Raw genomic sequence first — 20,468 nt, forward strand, 5'->3', positions numbered from 1 at the left:
TTGAGGGTACACATTTGGACACATGTTGTGAGTGTGTGTAGGAGAGAACACACATGCATTTGCACTGGCAGGAAAGTCCTATTGGTAAGCACAGGGGCATAAGAAGGGAAAGCTGATAACAGCCTTCTTTTCTGAAAAGCTCAAGTCTGCAAAGAGGAAGTGTGCTGGTAACTGCTGGTGGGAAGAATTTGAAATTCCAGCAAACAATGGCCTCATTTCATTCTAAGTCAGTAGCTTGTCCTGTGCTACAGAGGTGTAGTAGGGGGCTACTGTCCTGAGACCAAGCATGTTGGGCCTGTCTTTGGCCTACTGATCTGAATTTATAGCTCAGGGACCCCTGTGGTATCATCCTATTGTTTACACACACACCACACCAATTTATATTAGTTCAAAATCTTGTGGTTGCTATTGACATAAGCCCAATTCCAATCAGCAAAATAAAAGAGGGACTATATGGATACATATAATCAGGCCACCAAAAAGGCAGTGATGCAGTGGCCTCAGGAACAACTGGAATTGTGACTCTCCTTGGAAAACTCTCTCCATCATTCATGATGATGTTTCTCTTTATGACAGTTTTATTCTTTCAAATTAGTTGGGGCCATGGCACAGGCAACTTTGAATTCACATCCTAGTTGTTTGAAAAAACTGGGTGGAGACCTCCGATTGGCCTCTCCTGGGTCATATGGCCAGCTACAAACCAATCACTATGGCCAGAGATAGAAAACTATTACTGGTCTGGTCTGAGCCACGTGCCCACCCTTATGGCTTAGAGGGAGGAATTTTATGATTGCTGGACCTTATTAGGACTAGCTTGAGGGGTGGAAAAGTGCTTTTCCAAAATAATGGATTCCCTGTTCAAAGCAAATAAAAAAAAAAAAAGTCATCATGCTGTGGAAAAAAAAAGAAGGGGTGCAAAGTCCCATATGTATCTATAAGATTGACTCTATTATGTCACTTGCGGCTTCTACCTCCTTAATAACTTTGTCTATTTGATTTGTCTTGTGATGAGAGTAGTGTATTAAATTTTCCTTTATTACTATGCTTCAATCTGTGTTTCCTTGTATCTCCTCTACTTTTTTTTTTCCATAAAGATGAATGTCAGGTTTGATTGGCAGCCTCTCACTTTCTTTTCTTGGGCTCCTCTGCTGTCCTTCTGGCCCCCATCCTCAAATTCCTTCCAGCCCCTGCTTTCTACTTTTAATGTCACAGGTATTATCCGCTATACATGTATGATTTAACTTAATACTCAGTGCAGCCCCCATTCAGAAGCCCCTATTAACCCAGGCGGGCTCCAGACCTACGCTCTGTAATGTATGTAAATGCACAAAAAAGGAACTGAAAGGACACACACCAGACCGTCTGAAAGCCATTACCTGGGGAGAGCAGAATAGGATGGAGGAGGGAAAGCAGTCAATGGGGTCACTCGTGCCTTACGCTATAACATTTACATGTGAGTCTTCTACGAGGAAATTATTTAGGTATTAGTTGAGCAATTTTTTCTATTTTTTATTGAGGTAAAATACACACAACATGAAATTTACCATTTCAACCCTTTTGAGTGCAGAATTTAGTGGCATTAAATACATTCAGACTGCTGTGCAACTATCTACAGAACTTTTCTATCACCCCAAACTAACACTCTGTACCCATTAAACAATAGCTTTGCATTCTCCCTTCTGCCCAGCCCCTGGTAACCACCATTCTACTTTCTGTCTCTATGAATTTGACTACTCTAGCTAGGTACGTCATATAAGTAGGATTATGCAGTATTTGGCCTTTTGTGACTGCCTTATTTCATAGCATAGTATCTTCAAGGTTCTTTCAGATTGTAGCATATCTCAGAATTTACTTCTTTTTTAAGGGTGAATAATATCCCACTGTATGCATATGCCACATTGTGTTTATCTATTCATCTGTTGGTGAACATTTGGGTTGTTTCCACCTTTTGGTTATTGTGAATAATGCTGCTGTGAACATGGGGGGTCCAAACAGTTGTGTAAATTTTAAAACCCTAAAAAACAATACTTACAGAATGATCCCATTTCTGTTTAGTATGTGTGTATGCCTTATGTACATGGTATGTATGTAAATGTGTAGAAAAAGATCTGAGAGTCACACCTGAAACTTTGAGTCATTATCTCTAGAATGGCAAAAGAGTGGCATAGTCAAGGAAAGGACTCTATAATTTTTCATTCTGCATATTTCTGTATTTTTTATTTTTCATAATGAGAATAGACTAATATATTCCTCATGCAATTTTAAAAATGCAATTAAAAATAAAGATGAAGATTTCAGGCATCTTGGCAGGCCATGAGTAAGGAGTATTTAGAACAATTTTCAAGGGGTCAGAAGAACCAAAGGGATAAAGGAATGCTGAAATACCTCTGTGGGGCTTGAGATTTTTATAAGGTGCCTATATTATTTTTTTAATTAAAAAAATCTAATGGGAAAAAAATTGAAAGCCAGAGATGGGATTGCACTGGCAATTAAGGCCCAGAGGAGGGCAGTAGAAAACCATGAGGTAGAAACCACAGGACGGTTGTTCCTGTGTCTCACCAGGAAAGGGCAGAGGATTCAAACTTGCCTTGTGGGAGCTACGACCAGCTTGAATACTACTGATTCCAATGGGAACAATTCTGGCCAACTTTGGGAGCAAGACAATCAGATAAAAGAGGGAAAATCAGGAAAGTGGCAAGGGTTCGGCTATGGACAGCCAAGGAGAAAGAAAGTAGGAAGAGGCATTCTTTACAGAAAATCAGCAAATTGGAACCCAGGAGCGCAGCCCTGGGGAAGATGACCTAGAGAGATTTCTCGGGGTGTTGAGGATAAAGACCTGTTTGAAAGCACTGGCTGAGTCCTTGACTCTGCCCCTCTGCTTTTTAACGTGGACAAGAATATTTAAAAAAAAAAAATGTTGGGGCACCTGGGTGGCTCAGTCGGTTAACTGTCCAACTCTTGATTTCGGCTGAGGTCATGATCTCAGGGTCAAGAGAACAAGCCCCAAGTCCTGCTCCGTGCTCAGCGGGGAGTCTGCTTGAGATTCTCTCCTTCTGCCCCTCCCACCCCCATGCAGCACTCTCTCTCTCTCTCAAATAAATAAATAAATCTTTTACAAAAATGTTCCTAAAGTGGACAAGGCTAAGGATAGCTCTGCAGGATGAAGATGTAGAAACAGAACTAGGGAGCAAGTACAGGGTCAGATCTTATCTTTACTTAAAATGTTTGATATTTTGTACATCATGGATTTTTTTCCATTAATTTTGATTTTAAAATATTGCATTGAAATATTATTTATCTGTATTATTGAGTGTTTGAGCACCCCTTAAATTTTGTGCCAGAGGCAACTGCTTCACCGGGCATCAGCCTAGTTCTGGCAACAATAATAACAAATCCAAAGCAACAAATGGGATTTTAAAGTACATCTATTATGCACAATTGTAATTAAAATTCTACCCCAGAATTTCTTTTTTTTTTAAAGATTGTATTTATTCATTTGAGAGAGAGAGCATGAGCAGGGGGAGAGGCAGAGGGAAAGGGAGAAGCAGACTCCCCACTGAACAGGGAACTCTACTCGGGGCTTGATCCCAGGACTTAGAGATCATGACCTGAGCAGAAGGCAGATGCTTAACCATCTGAGCCACCCAGGTGCCCCCAAAATCCACCAGAATTTCTAGTGAAATGAATTTCTCTAACACGCCAGTCATGTAAACCTACAAATAAAATCATATGTATTTGTGTTAAAAAAAAAGACAAGTGTTTCTGTAGCCATTGTGAATATGATGTTAATATTCAAATTAATTTGCAAGCTATTTCTGAAATACTGGCTTTAAGATATTGCCTATTGAAGATTGAAATAATATCAAGCATCTTTTCTGACTACAATGGCATAAAACTAGAAATCAATTACAAGAAAAAAACTGGAAAGAACACGAACACATGGAAGCTAAACAACATGTTACTAAACAACCAATGGGTCAATGAACAAATCAAAAAGGAAATCAAACAATACATGGAGACAGGGGCACCTGGGTGGCTCAGTCAGTAAAGCATCTAACTCTTGATCTCAGCTCAGGTCTTGATCTCAGAGTTGTGAGTTCAAGCCCCATGTTGGGCCCCATGCTGGGTGTGGAGCCTACTTATAAATGAATGAATGAAGGAATATAAAAAATACATGGATACAAGTGAAAATAAAAACACAATGGTCCAAAATCTTTGGGAAATAACAAAAGCAGTTCTAAGAGAGAAGTTTATAGCAATACAGGCCTACCTAAATAAACAAGAAAAACCTCAAATAAATAATCTAACCTTATGCTAACTGTACTAGAAAAAGAACAAAGCTCAAGGTTAGTAGAAAAAGGGAAATCAAGATTACAGTAGAGGGCGCCTGGGTGGCTCAGTTGGTTAAGTGACTGCCTTTGGCTCAGGTCATGATCCTGGAGTCCCAGCATCGAGTCCTGCATCGGGCTCTCTGCTCAGCCGAGAGTCTGCTTCTCCCTCTGACCCTCCCCCCCTTAATGCTCTCTCTCTCTCTCTCTCTCTCTCTCTCAAATAAATAAAATCTTTAAAAAAAAAGATTACAGGGGCGCCTGGGTGGCTCGGTCGTTAGGCGGCTGCCTTTGGCTCAGGTCATGATCCCGGGGTCCTGGGATCGAGCCCCGCATCGGGCTCCCTGCTCCGTGGGAAGCCTGCTTCTCCCTCTCCCACTCCCCCTGCTTGTGTTCCCTCTCTCATTGTCTCTCTCTGTCAAATAAATAAATAAAATCTTAAAAAAAATAAAATAAAATAAAAATAAAAAAGATTACAGTAGAAATAAATTAAATAGAAACTAAAAACACAATAGAAAAGGTCAACAAAACCAAGAGCTGGTTCCTTGAAAAGATTAAAAAAGTCAACAAGCCTTCAGCCAGACTCAACAAGAAAAAAAGAGAGAGGACTGAAATAAATAAAATCAGAAATAAGGAAAAATAACAACCAACACCATAGAAATACAAATAATTATAAGAAAATACTATGAAAAATTGTATGTCAACAAACTGGACAACCTAGAAGAAATGGATAAACTTCTAGAAACAATCTTCCAAAACTGAAACAGAGAGAAATAGAAAATTTGAACAGACCGAATATAAATAATGAAATTGAATCAGTCATCATAAACCTCCCAGCAAATAGAAGTCCAGGACCAGATGGCTTCACAAGTGAATTCTATGGAACATTTAATAAAAGTTAATACTTATTCTTCTCAAACTATTCCAAAAAAAAATAGAAGAGTAAGGAAAACTTCCAAATTCATTCTATGAAGCCAGCATTACCCTGATACCAAAACCAGACAAAGACACTACAAAAAAAAAAAAAAAAAGGAAAGAAAACTATAGGCCGACATCCCTGATGAACATAGATGCAAAAATCCCCAGCAAAATATTAGCAAACCAAATTCAGCAATACATTAAAAGGATAATTGACCACGACCAGGTGGGATTTATTCCAGGTATACAAGGATGGTACAATATTCACAAATCAATCAATCTTATACATCATATTAACAAGGGGAAGAATGAAAATCATAAGACCATCTCAGTAGATGCAGAAAAGGCATCTGACAAAATACAAAATCTGTTCATGATAAAAAAAACTCTTGGGGCGTCTGGGTGGCTCAGTCATTAAGCATCTGCCTTCGGCTCAGGTCATGATCCCAGGGTCCTGGGATGGAGCCCAGCATTGGGCTCCCTGCTCCGCAGGAAGCCTCCTTCCCCCCCTCCCACTCCTCCTGTTTGTATTCCCTCTCTCGCTGTGTCTCTCTCTGTCAAATAAATTAATAAAATATTTTTTTAAAAAACTCTTAACATAGTAGGTTTAGGGGCACCTGGGTGGCTCAGTCGTTAAGCGTCTGCCTTCGGCTCAGGTCATGATCCCAGGGTCCTGGGATAGAGCCCCGCATCAGGCTCCCTGCTCTGTGGGAAGCCTGCTTCTCCCTCTCTCACTCCCCCTGCTTGTGTTCCCTCTCTCGCTGTGTCTCTCTCTGTCAAATAAATAAATAAAATCTTTAAAAAAAATAGTAGGTTTAGAGGGAACATACCTTCACATAATAAAGGCCATATATAAAAAAACCCACAGCTAACATCACACTCAATGGTGAAAAACTGAATTTTTTTCTCTAAGATCAAGAATAAGACAGAATGTCCACTGTCATCACTTTTATTCAACATAGTACTGCAAATCCTAGCTGCAGCAATCAGACAAGAAAAAGAAATAAAAGGTACCCAAATTGGTAAGGAAGAAGTAAAACTGTCACTATTTGCAGATGACATGATACTGTATATAGAAAACCCTAAAGACTCCACCAAAAAAATCAGAACAAATAAATTAATTCCATAAAGAAGTAGGATATAAAATTAATATACAGATATCTGTTCTATTTCTATACACTAATAATAAAGTAACAGAACGAGAAATTAAGGAAACAATCCAATTTATAACTGCACCAAAAAGAATAAAATACTTAAGAATAAATTTAACCAAGGAGGTGAAAGACCTATACTCTGAAAACTATAAGATACTAATGAATGAAATTGAAGACAACAGAAACAAACGGAAAAATATGCCATGCTCATGGATTGGAAGAATATTGTTAAAATGTCCATACTTTGCAAAGCAATCTACAGATTCAATGCAATCCCTATCAAAATACCAAATAGCATTTTTCACAGAGCTAGAACAAATAATCCTAAAATTTATAAGAACCGCAAAACACCCTAATAACCAAAGCAATCTTGAGGAAGAAGAACAAAGGCGTAGGTAACACAATCCCAGATTTCAGTATATACTACAAAGCTATAGCAATCAAAACAGTATGGCACTGGCACAAAAATAGACACATAGATCAACAGAATAGGATAAAGAGTCCAGAAAGAAACCCACAGTTATATGATCAATTAATCTATGACAAAGGAGGCAAGAATATACAATGGAGAAAAGACAATCTTTTCAATAAATGATGCTGGGAAAACTGGATGGCTACATGCAAAAGAATGAAACTGCATCACTTTCCCAGACCATACACAAAAATAAATTCAAAATGGATTAAGGACCTAAATGTGAAACCTGAAACCATAAAACTCCTAAAAGAAAACATAGGCACTAATCTCATGGACATCAGCCTTAGCAATATATATATGGATATGCCCCCTCAGGCAAAGGAAACCAAAGCAAAAATAAACTATTGGGATTACATCAAAATAAAAAGCTTTTGCACAGTGAAGGAAACCAACAACAACAAAAAAGGGCAACCTACTGAACAGGAGAAGATTTTTGCAAATGATATATCTGATAAAGGGTTAATATCCAAAATATATAAAGAACTTACAAAACCAACACCAAAAAAAACCTCAAACATCAGATTAAAAAATGGGCAGAGAACCTAAATAGGCATTTTTCCAAAGAAGACATACAGATGACCAACAGACATGAAGAGATGCTCAACATCACTAATCATCAGGAAATGCAAATCAAAACCACAATGGGGGCACCAGGGTGGCTCAGTTGGTTAGGCTTCTGCCTTCAGCTTGGGTCATGATCCCAGGGTCCTGGGATGGAGCCCCATGTTGGGCTCCATGCTCAGTGGGGAGTCTGCTTCTCCCTCTCCCTCTGCCCCTCCCCCTGCTCATGAACACACTCCCTCCCTCTAAAATAAATGAATAAATAAAATCTTTAAAAAAAAGAGAAACCATAATGAACTATTACTTCACACCAGTCAGAATGCTAGCATCAAAAAGACAAAAAATAACAAATGTTAGTGAGGATGTGGAGAAAAGGGAGCCCTGGTGCACTATCGGTGGTAATATAAATTGGTGTAGCCACTATAGAAAACACTATGGAAGTTCCTCAAAAAATTAAAAACAGAAACACCACTTGATCCAGTAATTCCACTTCTGGGTATTTACCCAAAGAAAATAAAACCTTGATTTGAAAAGATATATGCACCCCTATGTTTATTGCAGCATTATTGCAGCCAAGACATGGAAGCCACCTAAGTGTCCATCAATAGATGAATGGATAGAAAAGATATGGTATATATACATACACACAATGATATATTACCCAGCCATAAAAAAGAATGAAATCTTTCCATTTGTGACAGTATGGATAGATGTGAGGGGTATTATGCTAAATGAAGGGGATTAAGAAATACAAACTTCCAGCTGTCAAATAAATAAGTCATGGAGATGAAAAGTACACCATAGGGAATACAGTCAATGATATTGTTTAAAAAAGGATATTGTCTACCAACTACCCATCACTAGAAAAAGAACTGATCTTAAAGAGTTGACAAATATATTCTTTCACTTTATAAGCACTAAATTAAGATCATCTTATTTAAAAAGCAATAAAATAAAATTTTCCTTTTTTAGTTTTCTTTCTATCTTTATGGAGATATAACTGATATAGAACATTGTATAAAAATAACATTTTCTGATCTTTATATTGTTAAAAGTATTTGAGCAGAATTATTTAGAGCTTCAGGGTAAAAGTGAGTTGTATTTTCCAAAGAATATTTAATTTTGTTCTATTCCAATGATCCAAAAAGTATGATTTCAAAGACTGCTACCCTTATAAGCCATGTCCTTTTATTGCTTTTCTATTCATTTTAGAGATGAGGAAAAAGACTTAAAGAAAGGCCTTTTGTAAGGGTTACACTGCTCACCCACTGCAGCTTCATTTTCTGCTATCTCTCCCCACATTCTTCATTTTGGCCACATGGAAAATTAATTCCCTCAACAATTTTTTGCACATGTTGATTTATCTGTCTGCAATGCAACATTCTTTTCCTCTTTTTTGGGTTCAAGGAATTCCTACTCATATTAAAAAACAAATGAATTAAAAACCACATCTCATGGGGCGCCTGGGGGGCTGTTGGTTAAGTGTCTGCCTTTGGCTCAGGTCATGATCTCAGGGTCCTGGAACTGAGCCCAGGGTGGCATAGGGCTCCCTGCTCAGTGGGGAGCCTGCTTCTCCTTCTCCCTCCCCCTCTGCCCCTCCCCCTGCTCGTGTGTGCTCTCTTGCGCACACATGCTTTCTCTCTCTCAAATAAATAAAATTTTTTTAAAAAAACACACATCTCAAGGGTCATCTCCTCCAGGGGTCCCCACTCTGAATAGATACTCTTTTTGTGTGTTCCTGTGACATCACACCTGCATGACATTGTCATGTGCTGCATAGTGATTGGTTATTTACCTGTCTCTCCCATTAGATTTCAAACTCCTTGAAGGTAGGAACTATGTCTTTTTTTTTTTAAGATTTTATTTGTTTATTTGAGAGAGAGAGTACAAGCTGGGGAGAGAGGCAGAGGGAGAGGGAGAAGCAGGCTCCCCACCGAGCAGAGAGCCCGACGCGGGACTTGATCTCAGGACCCCAGGATCATGACCTGAGCCGAAGGCAGCCGTTTAACCGACTGAGCCACCCAGGCGTCCCAGGAACTATGTCCTTTTGAATGCTCCGTGCCTAACACAAAGCTTCTTGTCACATAATAGACAAGTTTTTTGTTGAACGAACAATCAACCTTGATACCTCTCTCCACCTCATGCCCCATTGCAAACCCATCAAGTCCTACCCACCATCAAACTATTTCTCAAATTCATCAGTTTTTCTCCATCTTCACCACCACTACTATGCTTCAAGCCACCATCTACTATCAGCACTGTAACAGCCTCCTAATTATCTTACTACTTTCTCCTACTTGTGCCCCTCCAATCTATTCCCCATACAAAAGCTACTGCGATTTTTCTAAAATGCAGATCTTATTATGTCACTCTCTAAGCCAGAAATTCTTCAATGAAATCCCACTGTTCTTAGAATGAAGGCCAATGCACTTAAGTTGACCTACAAGGCCCAAACTTCTCTGGTCTCCACTCTCTTACCTTCTTTTGGGGTCTCCAACTTGCTGCTCTCCATCCCACCACAAGGCCTTTGCCTATGTGTCTCCTCCACTTAGGACATTCTTTTCTTAATTCATTCTCACTCATATTTCAGAACTCTGCCCCAGTGTTGCTTCCTTAGGAAAGCTTCCCCTGACCCTCTTGATGAAATCAAACTTGTTACTGACTTTCCCAGAACCTTTATAGTATCTATCACTGCCTGTTTTTTTTTAATGTCCATTTCCCACTCCCCTCAATTGTCTCTACCACTGAAATGCCAAAGGCACATAAGAAGCCCTCAATAAATGTTTGAGAATGACTTATTGTCATGCAACACAAAATTGAAAGAGCCAGTCCATTTGGGAAAATGCACTGTGCTTTCCCCATTGCCACAGAATCCTCCAACCACCCACACCTCTCAGGGAAATTTTCCTACAAATAGACTGTCCTTGTTCATATGTGAAGCTGAAATTAGGGCAGGCAGAGGATAGGCTGAACAAAGGGAGACTGGAGCATCTACCAAGCAAAGGTGTTGTGGTTACCCTGCTTTAAGGGCCTAGACTTCAGAGTTCCAAGATGAGTCAGCTCCTTGAACAGTATGTACTGGTCCACTAGTTATATATCCACAGAATATGGTTGTCAGGGAAAACTGTGCAGAAAGTTGAATGCTACATTATGTAGCAGCCCTTAGTTACTTCCCAAGTAGTATTATTATGCTGATTAATTTTTTAGCTTAATAAACACATCAACTGCCATAGAAATAACTTTATCATTAAAGGGAAACATATTTTTCTCACTAAGCCAGAGAAAGGGCAAAAATCACAACCATATCTCATCAGATAGTTTCTTCAGTCTTTCTGTTCTCCATAGCATCAATCCAAAACTCTCCCCAGTCCTCAAACCTCTGCCCCTTCTACTCCCAAAGGATGAGTCCCCTTGTCATTCAGTAGGAAAACAGAAGCCATCAGATAGAAATTCTTCAAATTCCTCCCCCAGCCCCTATCCCCATCCCTACTCCCACCTTCAATGGCTCTGTATCAGATTACAGCTTTCTGATCTGCAATATATAGTTTAATATATTATACAGTTTAATATATTATATTTGTTACAAATATCTCAAAATATTTTTTATGCTTATCATTATTTCAGTTCATAGTAGTTATTAGATCCACCACTAGATCTCTTTAATGAGTCAATAATTACATGTATTATTACATCACAATTCTTGTATTTGATAACTATTTCAGTATAATTCACTTCATTTATAATCCTATGCATTTCATTTTGTACATTTAAAAATATTATTCTGAAACAGGGTTCACAGGCTTCCCCAGACTGCCAATGGCACAAAAAGTGTTAAGAAGCCTGTTCTAGATGCTGATGACTCCCACCTGGAATCCATCTTCTGAACTTCAAGTCCATATATTTAACTGGCTTCTGGACATGTGTACTTGGATATCGCATAAAAACCTTAAGCTCAACATAACCCAAACTGAACTCATCAACTTCTACTACCCCCATTCTCTTCAAAGCTCCAACTTCGCCTGTGTCCTCTGTCTCAATGAATAGGACCAATAGTCACTCAGTTATTTGAGCCAGAATTCTGAGCTATCCTCAACTCTTCCCTTTCCTTCCCTTGAACAGTCACGAACCAAATCATGTCAATTTAATTTCTTTTAATAGTTCTAAAAATTCATCCATTTATCTCTATCCTCAGTACCTCAATTTTGGTAACCATCTTCTCTCTTCTTCCTAGTGGTCTCCCCAACAAACTGAGTTCCCTTCTAATCCATACTTTCCAATCATTGTTAGAATGATCTTTCTCTCCCCAAGGACTGTGCTTAGTCTTAATATAGCCCACTTCACACTATCTTGTAATTACTTGTATTCTCTACTGGAATATAAGTTCCAGGGGTACAGGAATTTTTATCTTGCCTATTTTGGGATCTGCAGCATTAAGCATGGTATCTGCATTATAGGAACACTCCCTAAATGTTTGCTGAATAAATGAATGATTGGACTGAGCTTCAGCTTGATGGTTAGCAGTAGCTCAATAAAAAGGTTAAGGGACGGGGCACCTGGGTGGCTCAGTTCGTTGGGCGGCTGCCTTCGGCTCAGGTCATGGTCCTGGAGTCCCAGGATCGAGTCCCAGGATCGAGTCCCAGGATCGAGTCCCGCGTCGAGCTCCCTGCTCAGCAGGGAGTCTGCTTCTCCCTCTGACCCTCCCCCCCTCTCATGCTCATTCTATCTCATTCTCTCTCTCAAATAAATAAATAAAATCTTTAAAAAAAAAAGGTTAAGGGACTATTCAAACCTTAATTTTTTTTCCTGACAGATAAATAAGGTTACTGAAGTATAAGAGGTAGGAAAAGTTAATTTCAATTATTTTATTTGAAAACTTAAATTTTGGGGCTCCTGGTTAAGCATCTGCCTTTGGCTCAGGTCATGATCTCAGGGTCCTGGGATCGAGCCCCCCATCAGGTTCCCTGCTCAGCCGGGAGTCTGCTTCTCCCTCTCCCTCTACCCTTTCCCCCTGCTTGTGCCCTCTCTCACTCTCTCATACTCACATTCGCTCTCTCTCAAATAAATAAATAAAATCTTTTTTAAAAAAAAGAAAACTTAAATTTTGTGAGTGGTTATTGTGGCTTAGGAAAATTGACAAGACCCAATCCCTTAGTAATATTCATTTTTTTTTTTGCCAAAACATTAAATTGCCTTTCAAATAGTGTATTTGGGGACTTGTACATTGGAAAATATAGATAGCCACTCTGGGTAGGGTTATGCTTGTCCCTAGAGTATTATAGTTGCTCAGAGTCAGGTTTTATTCTGGAGACTTGTGGCAGCAGCCGTAGTTGCTTTGTACAATAACCACACAGAACAAAGGCACCTCTTTGATTTACCTGGTGTTTATTCTGTCAAATGGTAGATTTAATAAACAGAGAAAGGAACCAAGGTAAGGTGCACCATAACAATGTGTAAATAACACTTCAGAATTAACAACAGAGGAGTTGAATACAGATAGCTTCTAATCAGCATCCAAATATTGAACATTTTAAGGGAGCAATACACAGATATGCTCAGTGTGGCAGTCAAGTTAATCAAAAGAATGAATTTCAGCTTTTCAACATTAATTTCAAAGCATTAAGAACACCGAGGTCTAGGGGCTCCTGGCTGGCTTAGTCAATAGAGCATGCAACTCTTGATCTCAGGGTTGTGAGTTTGAACCCCACGTTGGGTAAAGAGATTTCTTAAAAATAAAATCTTTTTTAGGGCGCCTGGGTGACTCAGTTGGTTGGGCAATTGCCTTCAGCTCAGGTCATGATCCTGGAGTCCTGGGATCGAGTCCCTCATCGGGCTCCCCGCACAGCGAGGAGTCTGCTTCTCCCTCTGATCCTCCCCCCTCTCGTGCTCTCTCTCTCTCATTCTCTCTCAAATAAATAAATAAAATCTTTTTTAAAAAAGAACACTGATTTCTAATCTTTACTGCCTTATATTAACCACAGACATCATTATTTTCACTGGCATTCACTAATTATTACAATTTGGGGGAAGGGTCAGAGGGAGAAAGAGAATCTTAAGCAGGCTCCACACCCAGCGCAGAGCCCCATGCAGGACTGGACCCCGAGATCATGACCTGAGCCAAAATCAAGAGTCGGACACTTAACTGACTGAGCTACCCAGGCACCCCATTACAATTTATTTTTAAATGAAAAAAAAGTTACTGTATTATAAAAGAATAGTTTTGGGTTCTCTGAAACTTAATAGTTCACAAGGAAAAGATGAGATCTTGAGGAAAAGATGAGATTCTCTGTATCATACCAAACCTCGATATGAATTGTAATTGTTACTTTCCTTTCACCCTTTTTTATCATTTTATTATTTTTTTCCATCATGATAAGTGTACTCTTTAATCCTCATCCCCTATTTTACCCATCCCCCCACCTAACTCCCCTCTGGTAACCATCAGTTTGTTCTCTATAGTTAAGAGTCTGTTTCTTGGTTTGCCTTATTTTTCTTTGTTCATTTGTTTTGTTTCTTAAATTCCACATATGAGTGAAATTGTATGGTATTTGTCTTTCTCTGACTGACTTATTTCACTTAGGATTATACTCTCCATCTCCATCCATATCATTGCAAATGGCAAGATTTCATTTTTTTATGGCTGAATAATATTCCATTGTATATATCTAAACCACCTCTTCTTTATCCATTCATCTATCAACGGACACTTGGGCTGCTTCCATAGTTTGGCTATTGTAAATAATGCAGCAACAAACATAGGAGTGCTTATATCACTTCGAATTAGTGTTTTTGTATTTTGGGGGGAAAATACCTTGTAGTGCAATGATTGTATTGTAGAGTAGTTCTATTTCTAATTTTTGAGGAACCTCCAAACTGTTTTCCACAGTGGCTGCAGCAATTTGCATTCCCACCAACAGTGCAAGAGGGTTCCTTCTTCTCTACAACCTTGCCAATACTTGTTTCTTGTGTTTTTCATTTTAGCCATTCTGACAGCTTTGAGGTGATATCTCATTGTGGTTTTGATTTGCAGTTCCCTAATGATGAGTGATGTTGAGCATCTTTTTATGTGTCCATTGGCCATCTGTATGTCTTCTTCAGAGAAATGTCTGTTCATGTCTTCTGCCCATATTTTAATTGGATTATTTGTTTTTTGGGTGTTGAGTTGTCTAAGTTCTTTATATATTTTGGATACTAACCCTTTATTGGATAAATCATTTGCAAATATCTTCTCCCATTCAGTAGGATGGGAGACTTTTAAGGGTTTTTTGTTTGTTTTTATTGTTTCCTTCACTGTACAGAAGTTTTTATTTAGATGTAGTCCCAATAGTTTATTTTTACTTTTATTTCCTTTGCCTCAGGATACACATCTAGAAAAGTGCTGCTATAGCCATTGTCAGAGAGATTATTGCCTGTGCTCTCCTCAAGGATTTTTATGGTCTCAGGCCTCACATTTAGGTCTTTAATCCATTTTGAGTTTATTTTTGTGTATGGTGAAAGAAAGTGGTCCAGTTTTATTCTTTTGCATGTGGCTGTCCAGCTTTCCCATTGTATAGTCATTCCTCCTTTGTCAAAGACTAATTGACCACATAATTGTGGGTTTATTTCTGGGTTTTCTGTTTTATTCCATTGAATCTATGTGTCTATTTTTATGCCAGTACCATACTGTTTTAACTACTACTGTTTTATAATATCTTAATTTTGTTAACAAAAAAAAATCCTACAGACTTATACCCCAGGATGATTTAACCCCTATAACACTTAAGAATTACTACAAGGCTGAAAGGTGCCCCCTTACCATTTAATAAGGAGAAATAGTTCTTCAATATCTAAAGCAATCCCATTTTCCCTATCTTCTCTAAATATCTCCCTCTATGCTTTTAATAATGCCCCAACCTTCTTGATTTGAATTTAATAGAATATTTGATGTGGAGAAATAAACTGTTAAAAATCATTTGACAGTATTTATACACAGAAGCTTGGGCTTCTCCATGGTGAGATTATGTTGTCAGACTATGACACAAAATGATAATGATGTCATAAACTCCTAGAACAGGCTGAGCCCTATCAAAGACAGCAGTTTCCTTGGTAGAAGAAACATTTGAACAAATCCCTGGACATGAATCTTTTTATTTATGTCCTACTTTTGTCCCTTTGGACAAACAGTTGTTTAAATACAAACCAAAGTGATGGATCTTCTACTACAGGTATGTGCCTAACCTTAAAACTTAGAAATTAGGATCTATTATATTATGTACTTGAGCCTTAATTAGACAAGCTAGCTGTGTTTAAGAAATCTGCTGTTTCTTGGATGTTACCTTTAGTAGGTCTTTAAGAATTTATAGGATGACCTCACTGATAGGAGGAATTCTTAATCTCAGGAAACAAACGGAGGGTTGCTGGAGTGGTGGGGGGTGGGAGGGATGGGGTGGCTGGGTGATAGACATTGGGGAGGGTATGTGCTATGGTGAGTGCTGTGAAGTGTGTAAGACTGTTGAATCACAGATCTGTACTTCTGAAACAAATAACGCAACATATTTTAAGAAAAAAGAAAAAGAAGAAGATAGCAGGAGAGGAAGAATGAAGGGGAGTAAGTCAGAGGGGGAGACGAACCAGGAGAGATGATGGGCTCTGAAAAACAAACTGAGGGTTCTAGAGGGGAGGAGGGTGGGAGGATGGGTTAGCCCGGTGATGGGTATTAAAGAGGGCACGTTCTGCATGGAGCACTGGGTATTATATGCAAACAATGAATCATGGAACACTACATCACAAACTAATGATGGACTGTATGGTGATTAACATAATAAAAAAATAGGAAAAAAAGACTTTATAGGAAAACACCTGAGAGTTTTATTTTTTTTAATTTTTTATTGTTATGTTAATCACCATATATTACATCATTAGTTTTTGATGTAGTGATCCATGATTCATTGTTTGTTCATAACACCCAGTGCTCCATGCAGAATGTGCCCTCTTTAATACCCATCACCAGGCTAACCCATCCCCCTACCCTCCTCCCCCTGAGAGTTTTACTTCTGTGTGAAAAATCCAAGCAACACAGAAGCATAGGGTATAGACATATTGTCCCCCTTCACTCCCCTTCCCCACCCAAATCCACCAACCCCTGCCCTCAACTAATCTAGTATGGTACCTAACATATAGTAGGCTTCAACAAGAGTTTTTTCTTGTCCTACCCCCTTTTCCACCATATACATTCACACACAAACATTAACACTCAAGTGCATTCACATGTGCAAGACATACATACACTCAAAAACATAGGTAATGGGGTGAGCAAACCATGATGCAGGGGTAACCAAGGTAATTGTACTGATTAGCCAGAGATTTGGCATCTAGACTGTGGCTGGGGATGTGATAGAGGGAGGAAAATGACAGTGGAACACTTATCATGCTTTAAAAAATCACTGATAAAAAGATTTGATTTTTGACCTTTAGTGGCAAACCACTACCAAACGGAAGATAACACATTTTCTGGTGAAACAACCTCTTCGACGGGAGCTAAGCACGTTCAATCAACGGAGACTGAAATAGACAACTTTAGGAGACGTCTACTCGTTATCATAATTGGTATTACGATCATAGCTTTTGTCTTTACCTGTTTTTGTTTTCTCCATTACAAGTGTATGAGCAACGAAGCACCCAAAGCAGGAACGTAAGTTTTACACCCTTAAATTAAGAATGCAAGTTGTGTGTATACATATAGTGGAGATTTCATTGCTGTTGTGGTTACTTAATGTTAACCCCAGACTTCTAAAGAGTTCATCTTGTGGGTGGATACCTTCACTTCAATAATATCAGCTCTTAAATATTCTCAAGTACATTATCAATTTTAGCATATTCTAAAGCTATCTCTTACTGAGGGTTCAGCTGAGCCCCAGGCTATTAATTTCATTATAAATTGAGTCTAGGAAAAAAGGGCTTGACTATCTAAATAAGACAGGGAGAATAAAGAAGGGGAGAGACTGAAACCAATATTGCACTGTATGTTACCTGACTAGAATTTAAATAAATAATTTGAAAAGAGGGCATCTGGATGGCTCAGTTGGTTAAGCGACTGCCTTCTGCTCAGGTCATCATCCCAGGGTCCTGGGATCAAGTCCCACATAGGGCTCCCCCTGCTCTGTGGGGAGCCTGCTTCTTCATTTCCCTCTGCCTGTCACTCCCCCTGCTTGTGCTCTGTCTCACTGTCAAATAAATAATAAAATCTTTTAAAAAAATAAAAAAAATTTTGAAAAGAAAATAAAGAAGGGGAGAGAGAGGGAGTTGGGTCTCTGCATTCCGAAAACAATAAAACATTTTGGATAATCTACCATTTTAAGACATAATAGCAAAAATTATTCCCTGTTGTTCTCGTTGTCTCATTCCCTGCCTTTCACATAGGAGAATCAGGCTGGCCCTGATATAGCGGTTCCCTAAAAATTTCCCAATATAAGGACCGATGACTAAAATACACCAGTGCTCTATTCCTTTAGTTTTAGAGGAATATTGTGAATATAAGTATGCATGGATAGATAACTTGATGGTGTAAATATGATAGGAAGGAAACAGTGAATATGGTCTAAAGAGTTTATTCTTTCCTGATGACAAGTTGTGACAGTTGTCTATGAGTTGCATATCAACTTGTGACTTTTTTAAAAAAAGATTTTATTTATTTGAGAGAAAGAGCACGGGGCAGGGAGGTGGGTAGGAGAGGGAGAAGCAGACTCCCTGCTGAGCGGGGAGCCTGACAAAGGGCTCCATCCTAGGACCCTGGGATCATGACCTGAGCCAAAGTCAGATGCTTAACTGGCTGAGCCACCCAGGCACCCCCAACCTGCGACTTTTTTTAAAGTTTAATTTCTAGAATAAGTGAAGCTCTCTCTCCTTCTCAACAGTAGACTTGAAACAACTTTGTGTCATTCCATATGTAGGCTATATGATTATCTAATGCATCTGAAATATACTCTCAAGAAAAATAAAAAGTATTCAGCATGAGTTCATATCTATAACCCAAGTCATGACTTTTACCATACTCCAATTCTTACTGTGTTCAATTTTTCTACCAGAGCTAAAAAAAGACCAATAAGTCTAAACTGACATAGTAGCCTGTGTTTTCTGGTGACAGCAATTGTACTCTTTTGTTTTAAGATGTCATATTCCAAATTTTCTATATTTTCAGGCTCAAGAAAGAAGATGTGACAGCCAAGTCACACAGATCATCCAAAATATCATTCAGTGAATACAAGATAGCCAGTCCATGCAGTCTAGAAAAACAATCCATGCTATCTAGTAGAGACAAGTTTTCTGGGCCCTCAAGTCCAGAAAATTCATCCAGACCATCCAGGGCAGAAAAGCTAATCAGGCCCTCGAGTCCAGGAAAGCAATGTATATCATCTAGTACAGAAAAGTTAAACAGCCTATCAAGTCAAGAAAAGTCACATAAGCCATCAAGCCCACAAAAAATATTCAGGTCAGCCCACCCAGGGAAGTCATATAGAATACGTAATCTAGAAAAGCCACATAAGCTAGCTCATGCCTGTAAGCTAGGTGGCCAGGCCTGTTCATCCTATCCAAATAAGGCAGTGAGGCCACCTTGGCCAGCCAGTCTACAATATCTAGTAAGGCCAACCAAGCCATCCCGTTCACAAAAGCATATCTTGTCACCCAGGCGATCCAGTTTACAGAAACTCACCAAATCCCCTAGACATCGTAATCTAAAAAGGTCAGTTAGTACAGTTAAGGCAGGCATGTTATCTAGGCCTCTGTTAATCAAGATTTGTCAATGCTATACGGAAAAATGGTTAGTTTGCCGAAATTCTTCTGAGACTTTGTTCAATATTTCTGAGACAAAGGACAGAAATGCTCAAAACTCACCTTTTCCAAATGAAGTGAAGTCTTTTTTCAAGTCCTTTCATGAGGGAGATTACAGAGACGATGTATCCTGTGACAATGTGAGCAGCAGTGATATCATGATATATGACAGTGATGAAAGTGATAAGGAGATAACCATTATTTGCAACATAAAATGCAACGAAGTTATCCCTAAAGGCATCCAAAATAATTAAGGGCTCAATAAAAATAAAAACCACATGTGAAAAAGCAAACTTATACCAACTATTTTATGCTCACTATCCTTTAAAACATTGATAGCAGGAAATCTATTTGCAATCATTATTGAGATTAATCCTATCCATCTTGGAAGCAACTTATTTAAAAAATAGTGATTAAATGCATGACATAACAAATGATTTGACTGTAATTATTATTGCATTCTAGAGGCAAAAGGCTCCTTATATGTGTCTTACTTAGATCTGGTCACTTGGATGGGAACCATGAGCATACACGCACATGCAAATCTTAAAAAGGAATTGCAAGATGGGTACCCTGGACTCCTATTTCCCTTGGATTAGCCCTCACATGAAGTCTCAACCCAATTAAGTTTTTTTTTTCAAGTCGATTTTTTAATATTTACACACAGTCCTCACAGTTTAAGACTGTCTTCCTGTAGTGCCCAGTGCTTGGCAGAAATGGCTCTTGTGTGCTTAGTTCTGGTGGAGTTAGGGAAACTCCTGATAGCCATTTCTAACATCACTGTCTCCTTGATTGCTACTTATTACGGTGACCATTTTATAAGGTATGCAAATATGGATTCACTATGCTGTATGCCTGAAACTAATACAATATTGTATGTCAATTATTCTTTAATTAAAGAAATATTGAATGCAATAAAATTAATCAGGTCACGTTAACAAAAAATAACTAAATAAAAAGCATTGTGGGCGCTCTGGACTTGATTTCCTACTGGTATTGCCCTTTTTTAAAGACAAACTAGAAAGGGTTAGAATTTTTCTCGATTAGAAAAGCCTGGTCTTCTTAAAATTCACAAATACAAGTGAAAGTTCTGATTAAAATTTTAAACTGTTTACTATTTTTCAAAGTTCAAACATATACAAAAGTAGATAGAACAAGTAGTATAATGAACGCCCATATAAGCATTGCTCAGATTCAACAGTTATCATTACGTGGCCAGTCTTATTT

The 20,468-nt window shown here is 38.6% G+C and overlaps 1 protein-coding gene across 2 annotated transcripts; it reads left to right on the top strand.

Moving 5' to 3' along the window:
• Positions 1-15,549: 15,549 nt before the first annotated feature.
• CUNHXorf66 (chromosome unknown CXorf66 homolog) lies at positions 15,550-19,495 on the top strand. Of its 2 annotated transcripts, none has more exons than XM_028123837.1 (3): positions 15,550-15,643; positions 16,950-17,103; positions 18,610-19,495. In XM_028123837.1, exons 1-3 carry the CDS (start codon positions 15,550-15,552, stop codon positions 19,493-19,495), a joined length of 1,134 nt encoding a protein of 377 aa, XP_027979638.1. The 2 variants fall into 2 exon arrangements, with proteins under 2 accessions (XP_027979638.1, XP_087885041.1); XM_088028915.1 differs by having other exon boundaries at positions 15,550-15,623; positions 16,933-17,103.
• The last annotated feature ends 973 nt before the right edge of the window (positions 19,496-20,468 follow it).

Source organism: Eumetopias jubatus, unplaced genomic scaffold, assembly GCF_037043125.1.
Source record: "Eumetopias jubatus isolate StellerSeaLion01/CBP00866 unplaced genomic scaffold, mEumJub1_p1.0 scaffold_11, whole genome shotgun sequence".
Classification (NCBI taxonomy): domain Eukaryota; kingdom Metazoa; phylum Chordata; class Mammalia; order Carnivora; family Otariidae; genus Eumetopias; species Eumetopias jubatus.

Coding starts and splice junctions, on each gene's coding strand:
- CUNHXorf66 (XM_028123837.1), top strand. CDS start 15,550: ATGAATCTTTTTATTTATGTCCTACTTTTGTCCCTTTGGACAAACAGT. Junction 15,644..16,949: donor ATCTTCTACTACAGGTATGT/GCCTAACCTTAA, acceptor CTTCGACGGGAG/CTAAGCACGTTCAATCAACG. Junction 17,104..18,609: donor GAAGCACCCAAAGCAGGAAC/GTAAGTTTTACA, acceptor CTATATTTTCAG/GCTCAAGAAAGAAGATGTGA.